The 19,818-nt window shown below is 35.9% G+C and overlaps 1 protein-coding gene across 2 annotated transcripts in view; it reads left to right on the top strand.

Moving 5' to 3' along the window:
• Positions 1–19,818, top strand: part of LOC142337997 (3'-5' RNA helicase YTHDC2-like) — a 45,513-nt gene that overhangs the window by 12,729 nt on the left and 12,966 nt on the right. For both annotated transcript variants that reach the window (XM_075387633.1, XM_075387640.1), the window contains 2 exons: positions 410–597; positions 13,689–14,114. In XM_075387633.1, the coding sequence (XP_075243748.1) occupies positions 410–597; positions 13,689–14,114 (614 nt within the window). The remainder of the gene's footprint in view (positions 1–409; positions 598–13,688; positions 14,115–19,818) is intronic.

Raw genomic sequence — 19,818 nt, 5'->3', positions numbered from 1 at the left:
CAAAATATAACATCTCAGTCTCCAATGAAAAGACTAATTTTTTGGTCTGTCTTTTACTGTTTTTGAGACTACAGATGTACGCAGCTACTGCGGCTATTTTCTGGCAATCAGCCAGCAATGTTTTGTTTTTCTTTTTTAATTCTGAGTGGTACAGAAACAATAAAAACGATTCTCGAGAGCCAGGTAGAGCTTAATTTAACTCAAAGATCGCCATCGTGTCGGTAAACGACGCTAGTTGGAGTCAGACTATAGTACTACTATAGTAAGACTATAGTATGCGGTGTAAGGCAACGCTCTCACTGTTTACTAGACATTCAACATGGGACAGAAATAAAGAAAACGTAACTATGTGGCCATGGATTCTTTATTAAAACCACCCAATTCCTGTGTCAGATCTCTTCTATTTCAGGTATGATGACATGATGGCAGTTGAGTCGGCCCACATATTGGCGAGTGAGAGAGGGGAGAAGGTGGGGGAGACAGTGGGCTACAAAGTGTGCAATGAGACCTCTATCTCCGCTTCCACCTGTCTCATCTTCTGCACCCCCACTGTCATCCTACACACACTCGCTAACAGAGGATCCAACCTCATACAGGGTACATAACACAATTATAATGCACTCTCATTAGAGCTGTTTTATTAATTGGCAAACGCCTCAAAAACGGCATAAACAGGTAGCGCCCAGTGGGTATTAAGTGCTTTTAGAGCTTTTCAGCTCTGTTTCAGCTCAAACTGTTTTGGAGACCTATACTTATGGTGTGAAGGGCGGTTCTTAGAGGTTGAAGGCCCCTCCACTGTTGACCCCCCCCATTATTGCATCCACCCACCGCGCTGTTACCCCCCACCAACTCACTGTTGCCCCCATCAAGCCTCGGTGCAACCCCCCCCCCCCCCCCCCCCCCCCGGTTTCTAGCTACTGACGACCAACCGCTCGCTAAAACACGCAAATTTATACTATTTGCACAATTTTTTTCAAGCTTTTGAAAAATTTTGAACATTTTTTTAATTTTTATCAGCCCTAGGTGCCAAGGAACCACCTCTGGGTTTTAGTAATAGGTTACTGCATAGTTTCTACTTGAAGTGGAATGTCTTGAAAAATTTTAACCTCACGAATTTTGCATTTTTTTTAGAACTCTGCCATTTTTCCAATTTTTTGACATTTATAGTCATTATTCAGGTTTTTTGAGCTTCAAGGGTCAGGAAACCTCCGTTAGGGTTCGATAATAAAATACTGAAAATTTTTTTTCGCAAGATACTGAAAAATTTTTTTCGCAAGGGAATAGCTTTCAATTTTTAATTTAACAAATTTTGGCAATTTTTAGGTTTCTCCAGCCTCAAGAGCCGAGGCATGCTCCTCCAAGGTTTGACGATAGATTAAAGTATAGTTCCTAAATGTAATGAAATATTTTTTAAGATTTCAGCGCCACGAATTTTAGCGTTTTTTTTACAAAACTTTGGATTAGTTTTCAACCTTTTTAATCACAAATTTTAACAGTTTCTTATGCAACTTGCAAATTTTTTCCTGTGTTTTGAAAATTTGGTGTCATTTTTTAGGTTTCACCAGCCTCAAGAGCTACATAACCTCCTCTAGGGTTTTAACATACTGCATAGCTTCTAGATGTAATGGAATGTTTTTCAAGAACTTAACATCAGTAAATTTTAAAACTATTTGCAGTTTTTTCAAGTTTTTTGGAATCTTTTAAAATTTTTCATCATTTTTTCCGGAACTAGGGTCCTAGGGACCTCCCTCAAGGCTTGATGACAAGCGGTAGCATAGTTTCTTGAGTTAATAAAATGCTTATCATTATTTTAATGACTCCAGCTTGAGCAGGTTTTAAAAAAAAATTATTTTTTTTTGAATTTTTCAGAAAATATTATCATGTTCCAATTTAATGGATCTTTATGAGCCAGTAAAAATTATTTACGGCTTGAAATAATGACACTGGATGGTCTCTTGAGACAGTGAAATGGTTTTCAAGACTTTAATATCATGAGTTTTATCAAGATTTTGTTAGTTCGCGATTGTTTTCAAAATATGTGAATTCTTTTTCTTTTTTTGCAAAACTTTATATTCCGTTTTTTAATTGATTTATTTATTGACAAGAGGAGTCAAGTTCAAACTAAAGCTTGCCTTAGTTAACAGGTAGCGCCCAACGGGCATTAAATGTTCTTAGAGCCTTTCAGCTCACTAATCTTCAAGTGTGTGATTCACAGATTCTGTTTTTGGGGACTTATACTTATGATACGAAGGGCGGTTCTTAGAGATTGACAACGCCCTGCTTCCCCCCACCCCCACTGTTGCCAACTCCTCAGCCCCCGGTGCAACCCCTCGTGCTCACCTACGCCCCTTCAATTAAGCTAAAGCTGGCCTCACTAAGCCGTGCCTAGCTACTGACAAAGCCAACAGCTAGCCGGTCGTTTAAGAGCAATTCGCCCGACGTTAGTCTGTTATGTCTATAGCTGCGAAACTTTAAGCCGAGCGGAGGTATATTGCGTGCTCTTGGTTTTTGCGACTCGAAGAGAAGTATTGGTTCTCTTAAGGTTTTTTTAAACTGGAAATACTATCTATTCGTTCAGGCGGCATTTTGACCTAATTGTGAAAGTGAGTAAAATTACCAATTGAACTAACTTTTTCCGAGCAAGAAAAGTGTTTTTCATGCGCTGAGTTTAGTGAATTACTTTTTGACTTTGGAAAGAGTTTTTGAGAGATTTGAGCATATAGATAACAATTATTAGCCGTATTTTCGTCCGTTTGGATTTTTTTTTCATTGTAACTGGGTTTTTTGTAGAAGTAGATTTTGATCGATGCCACATGAATATGCAACCATTTGAAATCAAAAACACAATGTTTCTGAGAAATTAATATTGCGTTTCAAGTGCAAAATTGGCCCAAAATTATTGTCAATTTTTACTTTTTTTCATTAATTTCCTCATTTCTTGCTCTTCGAGCGGACTTTTGAAACAAATTAGTAAACATGTCAACATTTTTTTGATAACTCCTCGTAACAAACAAGTTTTTGTAAAATAGTGTTTCGTTTGAGAGAACTTACGGAAATTGAAAAATTTTGTAACCGTTTAAGTCTATTCTTTGCTGTATTCAATTTTTATTAATTGGAAAATAAAGTAATGAGAGCGTAAGATAATTTGAAATTTGCTGATAGTGTACTTTCTTTTTTGTTTGTTTAACCAGCTAAGCTTGAAAAGTCAAGTTTTCTAAATGACTTCTACCTCTCACTAACGGCGCATGCGGGCATGACGGCATTTTTCACTCTCTCACTAGTAAAATTTTTAAGATCATGATTAGATTTTGATCAAATGTGAACTACCTCACTCAATAAAATGACTTTTTGCTCTTTAAAATTTAAGTTTAGTTTGAATTATTTTGAGGTCAAAGCAACTCATGCATAGAAAAAGTTCCAAGCAAGAGGTTTAAGCGGAATGACTTTTAACCATCTTTAATAGTCTTTCGTTGAATGTTTTACCTAGTTTTTTGAGCAGCGTCGAATTCTTTTCGGTTTAGATCTGTTTCTGTTTCTATCTCTATTATGGGGCACGCAGAGTTCTATTCTCTCGCAGCAATTCCGGCAACTTGCCAACTGTATTACCATTTAATTGTCGCTTTTATCTTGTATGAAACCCTGTTAAAAATTTTTTGTGGGGTATTCTTCATCCCCACCTACCTACCCCCCCTTACCCCATTATTCGCCTCCACTCGACCCCCCCCCCCCCCCCAACACTCACCCCTTCTACTCTTCCAAGTGGCGATCGGAATCCCACTGTCCTCCAGCACTGCCACACATACCTCCAATCCATTAACCGCATAGCTTGAGCCACACCCCCAACGCTCACCACTTCTACCCTCGCCCACATAGTGATCTGAACCCTCTTTCATCCAGTCCCCCCAAATCTACCCCCAATTCCTTAATCCCATAGCCTGAACTCCCCCCTCCCCCCCCCCCCCCCAACTCATGGCCCCCAACTGTGCTCACCTTCTAATGCTATCGTTCCTAAGCCCCAGTTGGTTACTACCAAAAGCCAATAGCTTGCTGGTCACTTGTGAGCAATTCCCCGATGTTAGTCGATTAGTCGGTTATGGTTGATGTTATTGATAGTATCTCAATCAATTCAATTGTTTCATCAGAATCTATTACGTGCAACCAAACTAACATAAAATTTTGGTACTTGGAAAATCGTAACCGATGAGCTCAATCCAGAGTGCTTTGTTTTCTTTGCACGAACTTTATTTTGAGGTGAACCAAAAATTAAGCAATCTAACTTGAGACAGCATATTAGCTGTGAACTTCTGTCAATGTCTAGAAGCAAAATAGTCTAGACAGGAAAGCAAACTATCAAGCTGAATAGGCTTGGTAATGAGTATAACAAGAAAAGCTGAGTAAGATAGTTTAGTTGAAAAGGTTCAATCCCGACAAATTAGAATCTGGGATAATTTACCGAAGTTTAACGGTTTGTCATGCACTGCATGAGAGTTGGCGGACCCCTTGCGCACACTGGTATCATTTGCATTGCTTTCACAGGGACTGGAATTAAAAAATGGCTATCATTAAGTTGTTTTTGTGCAAAGAATTCTATCATCAAAGTCGGTGCAAAGGGATCGAGCCAATTCTTTGTACCACTCGTACCATTTAAGTAAGAAAACACTAGCTTCCATTATGCATAACAGAAACCAAAAGAAAAATTTTTTCAAAGCAACTATTGTTCATATATTAATTGTAGCAGATTGAAGTCCTAACTGCATTTGAGAGGGACTTAAACGATTTTGCATTTTGTATTGAATATTAACTGGCTACAATATAAAAATTTTTACAGGTCGGGACGGACAATTTTTCCAACCTCTTCAGTTTTGGGATGCCAGAATACTGAAATGAGAACGAGATTGTGGTCATCCCAGGGGACCCCTTAGATAGGAGCATGCCTGAATTGGTACCAGCAGCATTATAGACAGGGGGTTTCTTAAACAATTTTCAGAAACAGTTCAAATTTCGGGTTAAAGTCAAAAATTGCTCATCTATGAGTTCTTTGAAAACCATTCGTGATTGACTGCAACTAAACCTCGATCCCACGCTTGATTAGACTGGAAGCCAACCTTACCCCCCAAACCACCCCTATATAAACCAAACCCCGGAAAAACATTTAACTCGGTGGTTAAACATTAATATGCCCAAAAAAATTATCTGCTCTGTGGTTAGTCATTACAATGCCCAAAAAATTTGGCTACCGTGACAATTTATCAAGTATTTATTGGCATTCCAACATGCCAAGATAACGCTTTATCATTGTTCTAGGAAATTAGCGAACTAAACAATGGGAGAAAAGAAAGCTGAAATCCTTGTTTGTGACAGAATAACGGTTTGTTTTGATTACGCAAAACACAATTTGTTTGCTAGGCTCAGTATAAAAGCAGCTTACACTGTAAATGCAACGCAGAAGACGATAAATTTGTAACCGCGATTGAAATATAGACGCGTTGTTTGGCATAATTTGTCGGTATTGAAGAGTTATAGGTTCTCGTAGAATTTATTATGAAATTTATTTACCCAAAGTTCAATTTGAGTTATTTTGGTTTGCCTGATTGATAGAGTAAAAATCTCGCAGTTATTTTTGCTGCTTGACTGTGGTTCATTCGATTTTAACTGAGGTATAATTTGAGCTGTGTTAGTTGAACCTGATGCTATGGGCATTTGATGTTCTTGAAAAAAGAACTGACTTGAAGATAGCTTTCTTAGTTAGTTGTTCTAGCTTGATGGGAATAGTGTTAGACCCATTTAACGTAATAGTTCGTTTTGTCATGTGATCATAGTGCATGTTAAATGATGCCTAATATTTAGTCTGTTGTTTAGTTACAATTTTTTGGATTTTAAGTAAAATGTTTTGACCATCAACAAATGTCAAAAGCCAAGAGCAAAGTACAAGAGTTATATTGTTAAGAACAAGACGACACACTTGGGTAAAATTTTTGGAATTAAGAGATCTGGGCGTTTTTTTGTTTTCCCATGATAGACTGCTTTATCAAAATTCAGAATCCTACAGTACTTTTTAAAAAGGCGATAATCATAATTCTGTTTGCGTGTTTCAATTTAAATACATTATCCGGTCGGAATCAGTTGCAGTTAGTTTTCAGCAACCTGCCGGCTACATCATTTATTGCGGTCACCAGACTGGAATTAGATAACAGATGTATTTTTGTTTGGATTGTCTCAAAGATAATTGTAGTGCAATAGTGTTGCTATAGAGGGGGTTTTGATTGCTCTCAAACGAAGTTTGTAGCAATTATATTAGTCCTGTCGGTCTTTTTCTATGCGATTTTTCGCATGACCAATTTTCGTCTGACGCATTTGACTTTTCGTCCTCAAAAACGGGATGAACAGGTAGCGCCCAGCGGGCATTAAATGTTCTTAGAGCCTTTCAGCTCACTAGTCTTCAAGTGTGTGATTCACAGATTCTGTTTTTGGGGACTTATACTTATGATACGAAGGGCGGTTCTTAGAGATTGACAACGCCCCGCTTCCCAAATCCCCCCCACTGTTGCCACCCCCTCAGCCCCCCCCGGTGCAAGCCCCTCCCCCGTGCTCACTTTCGCCCCTTCAATTAAGCTAAAGCTGGCCTCACTAAGCCGTGCCTAGCTACTGACAAAGCCAACCGCTCGCCGGTCGTTTGAGAGCAATTCGCCCGATGTTAGTCGGTTATGTTTGCTGTTGCCAGAGTTTCAAAGGATCTTTTTTAACAATTAGTTTTTCTACAGTTTTCTAAAGTTCTACTTCTCTGTGGAATTACTCTTTCTTGTTCTAAAATGTTTCTTCGTTTTCAGGCTAATATAGTGAAATACTAGTGTTTTGTTGGACTTTTTGTTCAATTTCCTGACGGGTCATTCTTTTTGACCGATATGTGGTTTTTTTTTCAAAGATGTAGCTTCACTGCTGCAACCCAAAAGTTTTAACCCACTTCAACAATTTTCTGCCACTTTTATCAGTTCAAGCCAGTTTCACCCCGAATCTCAGCCCACCCTAGATGATCGACTTTGTTCATGAACTGTAAGGTTAATATTTGTTATATTCTCGTTTCGAAAAATAAATTAATTTTAAATGCAAACGCAAACTCATACACAGCAAGATTCATGAAGGGGGTTGAACCCCGTGACGAATTTCTAACCCAAAAAAGATGTAAGATGGGGGGAGTAGGGGGAATTTTTAACAAATTCCCCTGCAAACTTGCATCTTTTTTTTTTTTTTTGGGGGGGGGGGGGTAATGGCGGTGTAATTTGGGAGGGGGGGGGGATAAAACGATGCAAGAGTAGAGTGGGTAATTGGAAGCCCCTGGAAACCTTAATCTTACATTGCTTTAGCCCCTCCCCATTACTCGAAGACTGACAATCTTGAATTCAAAAAATCTGTACCCTCAGCCGGTTTTCGTTAGCCTTCATATCGTCAATGCTTGCCGAATTATTGACAGTCCGTCTATATGAATCTACCCCTTTTTATCTTCTATCCTTTTTATCTTATACCGTTTACCGCCCTAAAATTAATTCCTTTTTCGTCCTTTTCCTTCCTTTTTCTTTTTTCTTCATTTTTGCATCGTGACCCAAGGAGGTATTTTTAAAATTTCTTAGTTTTGTTTACCAATCAATTATAGTTCTTTTGAGACACGAATTTCCTCACATTTTTGAAATGAGTTTATCGCCTTTTCTGGTCTTTCTTCGTTTACCGTTTCAGTAATGTCAGTTCTTTTTTTAATTTTTAATGCTTTTTAGGACAAAAAACTTTAAAAGTAATATTTTTTGTTCATTTTGTGATGATCTATAATGCTCAACAAATTTGGACCTGCTTTCTAAGTAAATTGAAAGTGAAAGAGCGAATTCATGGGTTACGAGATTAATGAACCAACAAGCGATTTTTAGAATTTAATATATTACTTCAGAAATAATTATGAGAAAAAATTTTATTTCTGTTAAATCTTTCTTTCCAGTATAGAACTTGTTATTCTCCATATTAGAAAGATTTCGGCATATTTTCAAAATCTAATGAGTTGTGGATTAGATTAAAAAATTTATTCCACATAGAAAAAAAATTGATGATTGTATATCGTCTGAATGCTTCAATCACAATGTTGGTTAACAAAGAAGACCCAATTGTTTGGTAATTGCGCACTGTTGTAACCAGACAAAAAAATTTGAAATACTGGTGCAAGGTGTTCTATCGTAAAGAATACGTCAAATTATTTATACGACTTGAATATATTTTGCTTAAAAACCAAAACGCTGAAATCAACAGCAAAAAATTACCTAGTCCTTAGCTTAAACTTAGAAATAAGCAGTATTTTCGAAAAGCATTCTCTTCATCCGTTTATTAACTCCATTTTTGGGTATTGGACCCTTTCAGTACACTTTTGGGGATTGTATCTAATTAGGAGCTGGCTTCGGTTGCGCACACCAACATAGAACAATTGGAACTGGGAATAAACAATTAAGTAAAGCTCAAATTTTCGAAATAACTCATCTCATATTGGTTGACTTGTATCTTCGAACCATGAACTTGGAAGTGGCCATGATTCAATTGAAAGATATCTTTATCCAAAACAAAAATCTGAAGTTGATTCTCAGTCTCCATCCCAAAAACGCAGCATTCAGTGACTCTTTTGAGTCAACTATGTTTAAAACGGACGCTTGTGAGGAAGATAAAACAATGCAAGAGTAGGGTGGGTAATTGGAAGCCGCTGGCCAACCAAATCTAAACCTTTTAGCTCCCCGTTACTCAAAGACTAACAACCTTGAACTCGCAACATCTGTACCCCTAGCTGGTTCCCCTTGGCATCCAAACCATCAATGCTTGTCCAATTATTGACGGTCTGTCTAGCTGAATCTACCTCCATTACCTCTTTAACTTACACCATTTTACCAATCTAAACTTTTTTTGACACCGGGACAACCAAAACCAAATGGAATTATGATTCCTTTTATTCGTACCAGAAATGGAAAAATTCGTTTTTCTTCATTTTTGCATCGTAACCCAAAGAGATAATCTTGAAATTTTCTCGTTTTGTTTAACAATCATTTATAGATTTTTAAAACAAGGTTTTTTCAGAATCTTGAAAATGTTTTTCGTCTTTTCTGGTTTTAATTCGTTTTGCGTTTCAGTAATGTCTGTTCTTTTTTAAATTTTTATTTCGTATTAGGACAAAAAACTCTCTTTGAATTTCAGGAGTATTCTTTTTACGCTTCATTCAGGTTTTACTGTTTTTTAAAGATCATTATTTTTTGTTCGTTTTCTGACCATCTATAATTGATTCAACGTGTTTGGGCCTCTGTTTTTAAGTACGTTGAAAGTAAAAGAGCGAAGTCATGGGGTGCGGGATTAACGAATCAACACGCCATCATTAATTTTTAGAAGATTACTTCAGAGTTTTTTTTATCAGAATAAAATTTATTTGTGTTGAATTTTGTCAGTAAAAAAATGGTTCTCCTCTTTATTAGGTTGATTTCTGCTAATTTTCAAAATCTAATGAAATTGCGGACTACAAGAGAAAATTTCCTGAACATTGAAAAAATTTGATGATTATATAACCAAAATGTTTGTTAATTGCACAATGTGGTAACCAGACTGGGAAGATAAACTGCAGGTGCAATGTCTTCTATCAGGAAAAAACCTCACATTGACTATATCTATTGAACATTTTTTCCTTAAATCAAAAGCGCTGAAATCAACAACAAAACTTTACTTAGTCTTTATTTTAAACTTAAAATTAAGAAGTAGTTTTCAAAAGCACTCTATTCATCCAATTTTAACTCCAATTCTGGGAATAGGACCCTTCCAAGATTTTTCTGGTGACAGAATCTAATCAGGAGCTGGCTTCATTAGCGCACCTCAAAATAAAAAAAATTACAAAGGTGTTACGTAAAGCTCAATTTTTAGGATTATCTTTTCTCATATTGGATGGCCTGCATCTTTGAGCATATACTTGAAAGTGGCCATGATTCAATTGAAAGACATCATCATCGGATACCAAAATGTGAAGTTGATTCTCAACCTCGATCCCAAAGTTTCAACACTCAGTAATTTTTTCTACTCAACTGTCTTCAAAAAGTTCGCTAGTGAGGGAGGGGGATGAAACGAAGCAAGAGTAGGGTGGGTAATTGTAGACCACAGGAAACTCTAATCTTAATTTGTTTTATTCCCCATTACTCGAGCTCTGACAATCTTGGACTTGCAACTTCTGTACCTTCAGCCGGTTCTCCGTAGCATCCAAACATCTATGTTTGCCCAATTATTGACTGTCCGTCTATATGAGTCTACCTCCATTACCTCTTTAACTTACACCATTTTACCAATCTAAACTTTTTCTGACACCGGGACAACCAAAACTAAACGGAATTATGATTCCTTTTATTCGTACCAGAAATGGAAAAATTCGTTTTTCTTCATTTTTGCATCGTAACCCAAAGAGATAATCTTGAAATTTTCTCGTTTTGTTTAACAATCATTTATAGATTTTTAAAACAAGGTTTTTTCAGAATCTTGAAAATGTTTTTCGTCTTTTCTGGTTTTAATTCGTTTTGCGTTTCAGTAATGTCTGTTCTTTTTTAAATTTTTATTTCGTATTAGGACAAAAAACTCTCTTTGAATTTCAGAAGTATTCTTTTTACGCTTCATTCAGGTTTTTTGTTTTTTAAAGATCATAATTTTTTGTTCATTTTCTGACCATCTATAATTGATTCAACGTGTTTGGGCCTCTGTTTTTAAGTACGTTGAAAGTAAAAGAGCGAAGTCATGGGGTGCGGGATTAACACGCCATCATTAATTTTTAGAAGATTACTTCAGAGTTTTTTATCAGAATAAAATTTATTCGTGTTAAAAATTTTCAGTACAGAAATTGTTCTCCTCCTTATTAGGTTGATTTCTGCTAATTTTCAAAATCTAATGAAATTGCGGACTACAAGAGAAAATTTCCTGAACATTGAAAAAATTTGATGATTATATAACAAAATTGTTTGTTAATTGCACAATGTGGTAACCAGACTCTGAAGATAAACTAAAGGTAAAATGTCTTCTATCAGGAAAAAACCTCACATTGACTATATCTTTTGAACATTTTTTCCTTAATTCAAAAGCGCTGAAATCAACAACAAATCTTTACTTAGTCTTTATTTTAAACTTAAAATTGAGAAGTAGTTTTCAAAAGCACTCTCTTCATCCAATTTTAACTCCAATTCTGGGAATAGGACCCTTCCAAGAATTTTTTGGTGATTGAATCTAATCAGGAGGTGGCTTCATTAGCGCACCTCAAAATAAAAAAAATTAAAAAGGTGTTACGTAAAGCTCAATTTTTAGGATTATCTTTTCTCATATTGGATGACCTGCATCTTTGAGCATATACTTGAAAGTGGCCATGATTCGATTGAAAGACATCATCATCGGATACCAAAATGTGAAGTTGATTCTCAACCTCGATCCCAAAGTTTCAACACTCAGTAATTTTTTCTACTCAACTGTCTTCAAAAAGTTCGCTAGTGAGGGAGGGGGATGAAACGAAGCAAGAGTAGGGTGGGTAATTGTAGACCACAGGAAACTCTAATCTTAATTTGTTTTATTCCCCATTACTTGAGTTCTGACAATCTTGGACTTGCAACTTCTGTACCTTCAGCCGGTTCTCCGTAGCATCCAAACATCAATGTTTGCCCAATTATTGACTGTCCGTCTATATGAGTCTACCTCCATTACCCCCTTTTACCTTACACCGTTTTACTGCCTTAAGATTATTGTCGACAGGGGAGACAAGCAGAAAAAATTGGTATTATGAGTCCTCTTATTCGTTCAACAAATTTAAAAATTACTTTTTCTTCATATGTGCATCGTGACCCAAGGAGTTAGTTTTAAAATTTCCTGGTTTTGTTTACCAATCAATTTTAGCTCTTTTGAAGCAAGAGTTTAATCAGAATCGTGAAATCGATTTTTAAATTTTTTTTAAGTCTTTATTCGTTATCCGTTCCAGTAATGTCAATTCTTTTTTTGTTTTTTATTGCATTTTAGGACAAAAAACTCTCTTTACGTTTCAGAAGTTTTCTCTTTACGCTTCTTTCAAGTGTTTTTGTTTTAGAAATCAGAATTTTTTCTTCTTCTGACGATCTATAATTGATTCAACACTTTTGGGCCTTGTTTTTAAGTACGTTGAAAGTAAAGGAGCGAAGTCATGGGGTACGGGATTAACGAATCAACACGTGATCTTTAGTTTTTAGAACATTACTCCAGAAATTTTTATCAGAATAAAATTTATTTGTGTTAAAAGTTTTCACTACGAAAGTTGTTCTTCTCTTTTTTAGGACGATTTGATGCTTGATTTTATATCGTCTGAATGCTTCAATCGCAACGTTGGTTTACAACGCAGACCCACTTGTGTGGTAATTGCGCAATGTGTTAACCAGACTGAAAAATTCAAACTGCTGGTGCAATGTGTTCTATCAAAAAAAATGTCATTTTAATTACCTCTTAACTATTTTTTTCTCTATAAAATACGCCTAAATCAACAACAAAACATTACCTAGTTTTCGCATAAACTTAAAAATAAGCAGTAATTTTTAAAAACTAGTCTCTTCATCCCTTTATTAACACCACCCAGGTCTAGATACAGACTCCTGAAAAGACAATGCTCGACCCAAATGTAATATGAAAAGACCTTACTTGACTTATTTGAGCTATGAAAAGGTGTTAGCGAGACTTTAAGACATTTTGGACTTTAGCTCGACTCAGATGTTTCGCAAAAAACTTTAGCTGGATCCAAAATTTTACAAAAGACTTTAGCTCGACACAATATTTGGGCGGGACTTAAGATCGACATAATGTTTGCAAACAAAGTCGAGGTAAAGTCTTTTCATGGGTCCATCATCGGTCTTTTCATAAGTCTACTATTTTGCCATTAAATTTGATCGTGCAATTTTGCATATAACGTAGTCAGCGTGTTTGCTCCTTCATTTTTTACGATTCAGAATACTCTATGATCCCTCAAAAACCTGCCTTATTTTTAAAGAAAAGTTGTTCATAATTTTGGAGGGGAAAACAATCTAAAACAGCCGAAATTTTGTCATGGCTAATGGGACTAGGACCAATACAATTAAGCTAGCTGGTTTCATTGAATCAATTAATGTGGTGATATACTCGAGCTGCCATAACTCCTTATCTTAAGATTTGACGACGATCTTAAGGTTTTTGGCAATTTTAAACAGTCGGATTGCTCTGGGGCAAAGCTCTTTAGTCTTGCTACGGCTCTGCTTCTGTATTTACAGAAGCAGAAAAAAAATGAAAAATTTCAGATTTTGAAAAAAGAGACTTATGAAAAGACTAATGGTGGACCCATGTAAAGACCTTTACTCGACTTTGTTGGTTATGAAATGACTAATGGTGGACCCATGAAAAGAGCTTAGCTGGACTTTCTTCGTTATGATAAGACTTAAGCTCGACCCATTAAAAGATATTAGCTCGACTTTAACTAGGAAGCTCGACCGTGTAAATATAGTCAATATTGCCCCCCCTCCTACTAGACTTTTAAAGTCTTTTCATACGTCGAGCTCTAGGCCTGGGCAGTTTTGGGTATTGGACCTAATCATGAGCTGGCTTCAGTTGCGCACCTCAATATAGCACAATTAGAACTGGGATGAAAGAATTATGTAAAGCTCAATTTTTAGGATTAACTCATCTCATATTGGATGACCTTCATCTTCGAAGCATGTACTTGGAAGTGGCTATGATTCAATTGAAAGACATCATCATCAGATACCAAAATCTGAAGTTGATTCTCAACCTCCACCCCACAAATGCAACATTCAGTGACTTTTTTGAGCCAACTGTCTTCAGAACGGACGCTAGTGAGTTCTTGTTTGACCCCAAGTTTGTGAAGCACTTCTCATTTGAGGCTTGTGAGAAAATGCCAAATGTGCCCCAGATTTATTACCTGGAGGACGTGATAGAGAGTGGTTATTTCCACTCCAAGATGCAGAGTGCTTTGTTTACTGACAGCCCCTTCACGGAAAAGAGGGTAGGCCATGGATCTGACAACAACCATGCACATCTCGACGATATCATGAGGAGGGCTTGTCATGCAACTTTTCAAGGTATCTCTAAAACCCTGGACCCTAAGTTCTGTTTTTAATTGCTCTCGTAGAGAAGCAATTATTAATAGCCGCCCTCATCTTCTCAGCCGGCTATTATAGCGCTCCTATTTTTTACAATTCAAACAATTTCAATTGTATTGGGGCGCTGTCTTTTTTATTAAGACTCGAAGACGAGTATTGGAGAAGTCCTTTTTATTACGACTCGAAGAGGAGTATTGGAGAAGTCCTTTTTTTAAATCACATTAGTTGGAGTGAATTTTGAAGCAGGAATTGAAACGCGTGAAAAAATTTAGAGTGGTTTGGGTGCGAAGAGGGGAGCGAAAAGAGCCGCTGTTTTCGAGAGAGCGAGATAGAGGTGTGAAAAAAATTTCTGAAAGCGAGCGAAATTTTGTGATCACGTGCGGCTTTTTAAAACCGTTTTTTGTTAATTTTTTGGTTTAGAAGTCTTATTATGATATTGTGCGATTTTTAAGGTTGCTTTAATAGTGGTTTGTAGGTTCTTGGTCATTAATAAGAATTTTATACCATTTTGCTGGTTTTTCAGCTATATTGCTGAACTTCAGGCGAATTTTACCAGTTTTTTGCGTTTCGTCTTGTTATTTTGCTATTTTTGGGCTTTGAATAGACGCATGTTAGTTACTGAGTCTTTAAATACGAAGTGATTACATTTTCTTAGGTTTTAAACGATTTTTTGTTAAGAAAAATGACAATAAATGGAAACATTTTTATTTATTCTTCTTATTTTTTTTTGCTGTTTTTCGCTTTTTTCTAAACTTAGAGAAGTTTCTTAGCCCGTTTTTCTGTTGTTTTTGAAAATTTTTAGTTTTCTTTTTGCTCCATTTAACGTTTTTTGGCTGTATGCGCTCTTGTGAAACCAAAAATCTTTTTTTTTTCTAAGATTTTTTTCATTTAGTGTTTTATCGCCTCGCGCTTATAGCCAGCCCCCTCTCCACTTGCAAATTGCATTCAAGTTGTTTTTATATGCTCTTTGTGTTCAAGTTTTTATAGCATCTGGGGATGCTTATAGTCCAACTTAGTTGATTTTGATGCGTGTTGATGATTTTGATTTCTGTTTTAAGTCATTTTATTATAGATAATTGAGTAATTTTTATGAAGATTTCCGCAAATTTTTGTGATTTTTTTGGAATTTTTGCTGAAATCTTCTGATTCTGCTTTTTGATACTTTTCAGTATTCCAGTTTTTGATAGGAAATTTTCTAGAGATTTTAATGAAATATATTTAGAGCACTTTCCGATGACAGATATTGCTAATTTTTTGGAGTGATTTTTGAAGCGGGAAATGAAACGCGTAAAAAAATATGGAGTGATTTTGGCGCTGAAAAAATCTGAAGAGTCGAGCGAAAAGGGAGTGGTTTTCGTTCAATCAGCTGTTTTTGAGAAAGCGAGAACCTGATGTCTGAAAAATTTTCTCTAAACGAGCGAATTTTTTTTTCACGTGCGGCTTTTAAATGCAGTTTTTTCCAACTTTTGATGGTTACGAAGTTGGATCATGATATCGTATTAGTTTTAGGCTTGCTAGATAGGAATTGAAATGTTCAACTAGGTAATTTGAGTTTACTGGTAATTTGGAGAATTTTGATCAGTTTTGCTGATTATTAGACAAAATTTAATGTTTTTTTTGCCTGTTTATTTGTTCTAATGCTTTAAGTGGGAATCGAAGAGAAACTTGTTACTCAAGATATTTTCGGTTGCCAATTGCCTAAAGTTCTCTTGGTATCAATTGTTTTTTTTGGGAAATTTGGTAGAAAATTTAAGAAATTTAAAACCATTTTTCTTGTTTTTCGCAGTTTTTCTCTTTTGAAAATCTGAGAAGTTTCCCAGCATATTGTGACTTGCCCAATGTTTTGAGAGTTTTTCACTGCTCTAAGTGCAAAAGAAAATTTACTCGGTTTTGTGCTTCCTTGTACTAATAAAAAACTCATTAAGCTTTTCTAGTTTTTTTGTTCAATTTGTGTTCGAATGCCGTTTCTATTCTTCCTTATTTTTTATGGCATTTGTGGAGGTTCAGGGTTCTCAATAGTTGTTATATTTAATAAGTCAAAAGTATGGGCAATTTTATCCTTCGAGTCGTTTCCGGAATTCTTCGGGCTATGTTTTTCTTTAATCAGTTTTATTGGCGTGAACTTTGAAGCGGGAAATGAGAGTGGTTTTTGTTCATATCGCTGTTTCCTAGAGAGCGAGAAATTGAGGTGTGAAAAAAGTTCTGTAAGCGAGCGAAATTTTTTGATCACGTGCATTTTAAAGCATTTTTTTAATTTATTTTGGTTAAGAGGTTTGTTTATGATTATATTTTAACTTTAGGCCGGTTTTTGTAGTTGTTTGAAAATTTCTGGCAAATTTTATTTATTTTGTGATATTTCGGAGGTTTTGATCTATTTTGCTGATTTTCGGGCTAGTATTTGCGTTTTTTTGACGATTATTTTGATTTACTGACTCAAATGGGTATTGAAGAAACCCCTTTTACTTGAGCAAATTTAAGATAACAGTTAGTTAGAGTTTTCTGGGTACGAATCATTTTTTCTGTTGGGACTTTTTCTAAAATTTTTGAAGTTTTTCGTTTTTTTTTCTGTTTTTAGACCAAGTTTCTGAGCCTATGATGACTTGCCTATTGTTTTGTGATCATCTGGATACCGTATTGGCTGAAGAAAATGTTTCTTTGGATTTTTATGTTTTTGAAATGTTAAAAAATTTAATAACGTTTTGCAGTTTTTTAGTGAAAGTTGTTTTATAGGGTTTTTTTCCATAATTTAGCCTCAAGTTTTTTTTTGAAAAGTTCATGTAAGTGGTTTTAGAAAGAACTCTTGGTTTTGATGTAGTTATTTTGGCAGAGATCGGGATCTCAATTAATAACAAAATTTGATCAGATTTTTCTAATCATATTTTTAACAGATTTGATTTTATTGTTTTTACTTTTTTTTCATGGTCTTGTTTCAAGATAATCATAAATTAGTGAAGGCACGTTTTGTTTGATGAGTAGTTGGATGGCGTTTAAATGGATTTTCACTTCAAGTCGTTTCCGGAATTCTTCATGCTATGTTTTTTTCAGATCTGTTCACACATTTTCATGAGTTTTGAAGTCAAATTGGAGTAGTGATTTTGGTCACGCCGAAACAGGAAGTGGAGCAAAAAAGCGAGTGGTTTTGCGGCGTGAATTTTTTTTCTAAATTTAAAGTAGAGTGAGAAAACGGTGTTTTAACAAAAATTCACCTTCTCGCTAGTGGTTATTTGTTCACATGCGGCAATTTCACTTTGATTTTTATTGTTTTTTTTAATTTTTTGAATAGGATTTTTTCTAAATGGTTTTCCCAATCCGTTCATAGTCCGCTCTAGGTCTAGTTTTCTGTTTAGTCAATGAAAAGTCTTTGAATTGTGTGTCAGGACTTGTCCTGCCATGTTTTTTACTGCGTCCAACATTTTTTCGCTTTACCCATTTTGCCGCTTTTTCGACATTATGCGTGAAATCTTTTTGACTTCTCTAGGCTAGTTTAACTCTTCTGTCATTCTGCTCAAAGTCTTTTTAAGCAGCAGCTGCTCAGCAAAGCAATTCAAAATGAAGAGAGTCAGTATAAAAAAATCCAAGTCAGAAATAGAAACGGGATAAACCAATGAAGCCCATTTTTAGAAGCCCGTTACTTGAACTTTGTTCTCATAAGTTTTGGTTACTATCTATAATGCTTATTGGTATTGATACTGGACCCTGTGGCCTCTCACTGAGAGACAGAAGTATGTTCAATTACGAAATGACATCAAAATAAATCGCACTTAAAAATGTTTTTATACAAAAATCATTTTTTGTTGATATTTTTTTTTCATTCAATCCCAATAGAATTATGGGAATCAACGGCGGCTATTTTCCGGCAATCTGCCGGGTATGTTTATCTTTTTGATCTGAATGTTTATACTGTGGATGAGAAATATCCCGAGAAACGCATGAAGTTTCGGGAGTGAGCACAATAAACTGAATTGCCGAGCGAGGGAGCTCATCATTCGCTGCCTGACACATAGTTAGCAACAGTGATTATATTTCTTAGCAGAGTCCGACGTAAACTTTTGTCCGACGTTTGACGCTAAAAGTAAAATCTGCTGTTTCCTGGAGCCTATGCAAGCTGATGTACAATTGAATAATACGCATAATTCAATTCGATCTCTGGTTTTTGTGGCCTCTTCTATACTTAATGTAGTTCTGTAAGAGTTTGTATTATTTTTTGTCAGGCCCAACACTTCTATGACATTTGAAGGTGCTTCAGGGTCTTTAATTTAATTAATAGCCGCAAAGCGATAGTAAGGGCATTATTGCTCTTATCTTGGTGTGAATAAAACCATCCATTTTTCAGAAAGTTCAAACTGTTGACCAATTAGACAGCGCTACCAATGAAGACTAATTTGCTGAGGAACTCAGTAAAGTAATATCAAAATTTCCGCAAATTTCAGTAAATTTGGACTCGTTCGCTTTTTCGCGTAGTTCTAAAATTTGGCATTTTGATGATCTATCTATGGCAGCCAGAAAACTATTTCGCCTTACCGTTATATATAAGAAAACCAAAACCAATCTAAATTTGCTGCTTTGGTGCAGTGCTTTTTTATGCGTAGGTTTGAATTTATTACTAATAGTTCTGTTAGATTGTATTCCCTAAAACTTTTCCTCAGCTTCTTGGATGGCTACTATGGAGGTCCTTGATCAGCACGGGATCAGTTTGATTTCATGCGGGATAGCGACCTTGGCGTTCATGCCAATTTATTGCGGATCTCAAATGGCGGTCCCACCAAAATGGTCTCTGCTATTGGTTCTTTAGCAGGGATTCGTTCTTCAGTATTAAAAACTCCTAACAGCTCCAAGCTCATCTGCGTCTTTACTCGTAGGAGAAGAAATCAATAACTTGTTGATGGCATTTCCCACTACATTATTGAGGTAGGGAACTTGATGGCTCTGTCGACGGGTACTATTAGTCGGTGAAGCAATTCGTTGTGTTAAGGCGGTATTACGGCTAAAAGCGCCCTAGTCGAGAAGTATTCGGTTTTTAAATATCGATTTTTAAGAAATCGTCCGTATAGTCGGTTTTCCTCCTAGCCAAAAACGAAAAAACGTTCCTACAAATTTTTTGTTGAAATCATCGGTTTTGTTCGATATTTAACGTACGAGAGATTCAATATAGTTGAGAGAAATATCATATACTTTTACTTTCAGTGTTTCAAAAGCAGATTATTCCAGCACACGAGATAAACATAAAGCCCATTTTTTTGTGATTCTAGCACAACGGGATAAACCCATAAAGACCACTTTTAGATGCCCGGTACTTGAACTTTGTTCTCATATGTTTTAGTTAATAGCTATAATGCTTATTGGTATTGATACTAGACCCTGTATCCTCTCACTGACAGACAGGAGTATGTTCAATTACGAAATGACATCAAAATAAATCGCACTTAAAAATCTTTTTATACAAACATCAATTTTTGTTGATATTTTCTTTTCTTTCAATCCCAATAGAGTTATGAGAATCAACGGCGGCTATTTTCCGGCAATCTGCCGGGTATGTTTGTAAATTTTTGTCTCTCTTTATGCGAAATTTTGGTTTGACCGTTTTGACTATTCGAGTGACTTTTACGCTTTTGACTTTTTGCGTTCTGCGTGATGGAAATTCCCTCTCAATCACAATTTCAAGCAGCTAAACTCAATTGGCGGC

Source organism: Convolutriloba macropyga, chromosome 1, assembly GCF_964194025.1.
Source record: "Convolutriloba macropyga chromosome 1, txConMacr16.3, whole genome shotgun sequence".
In the NCBI taxonomy this organism is placed as follows: Eukaryota; Metazoa; Xenacoelomorpha; order Acoela; family Convolutidae; genus Convolutriloba; species Convolutriloba macropyga.
This window is presented reverse-complemented; position numbering and strand designations above follow the sequence as displayed.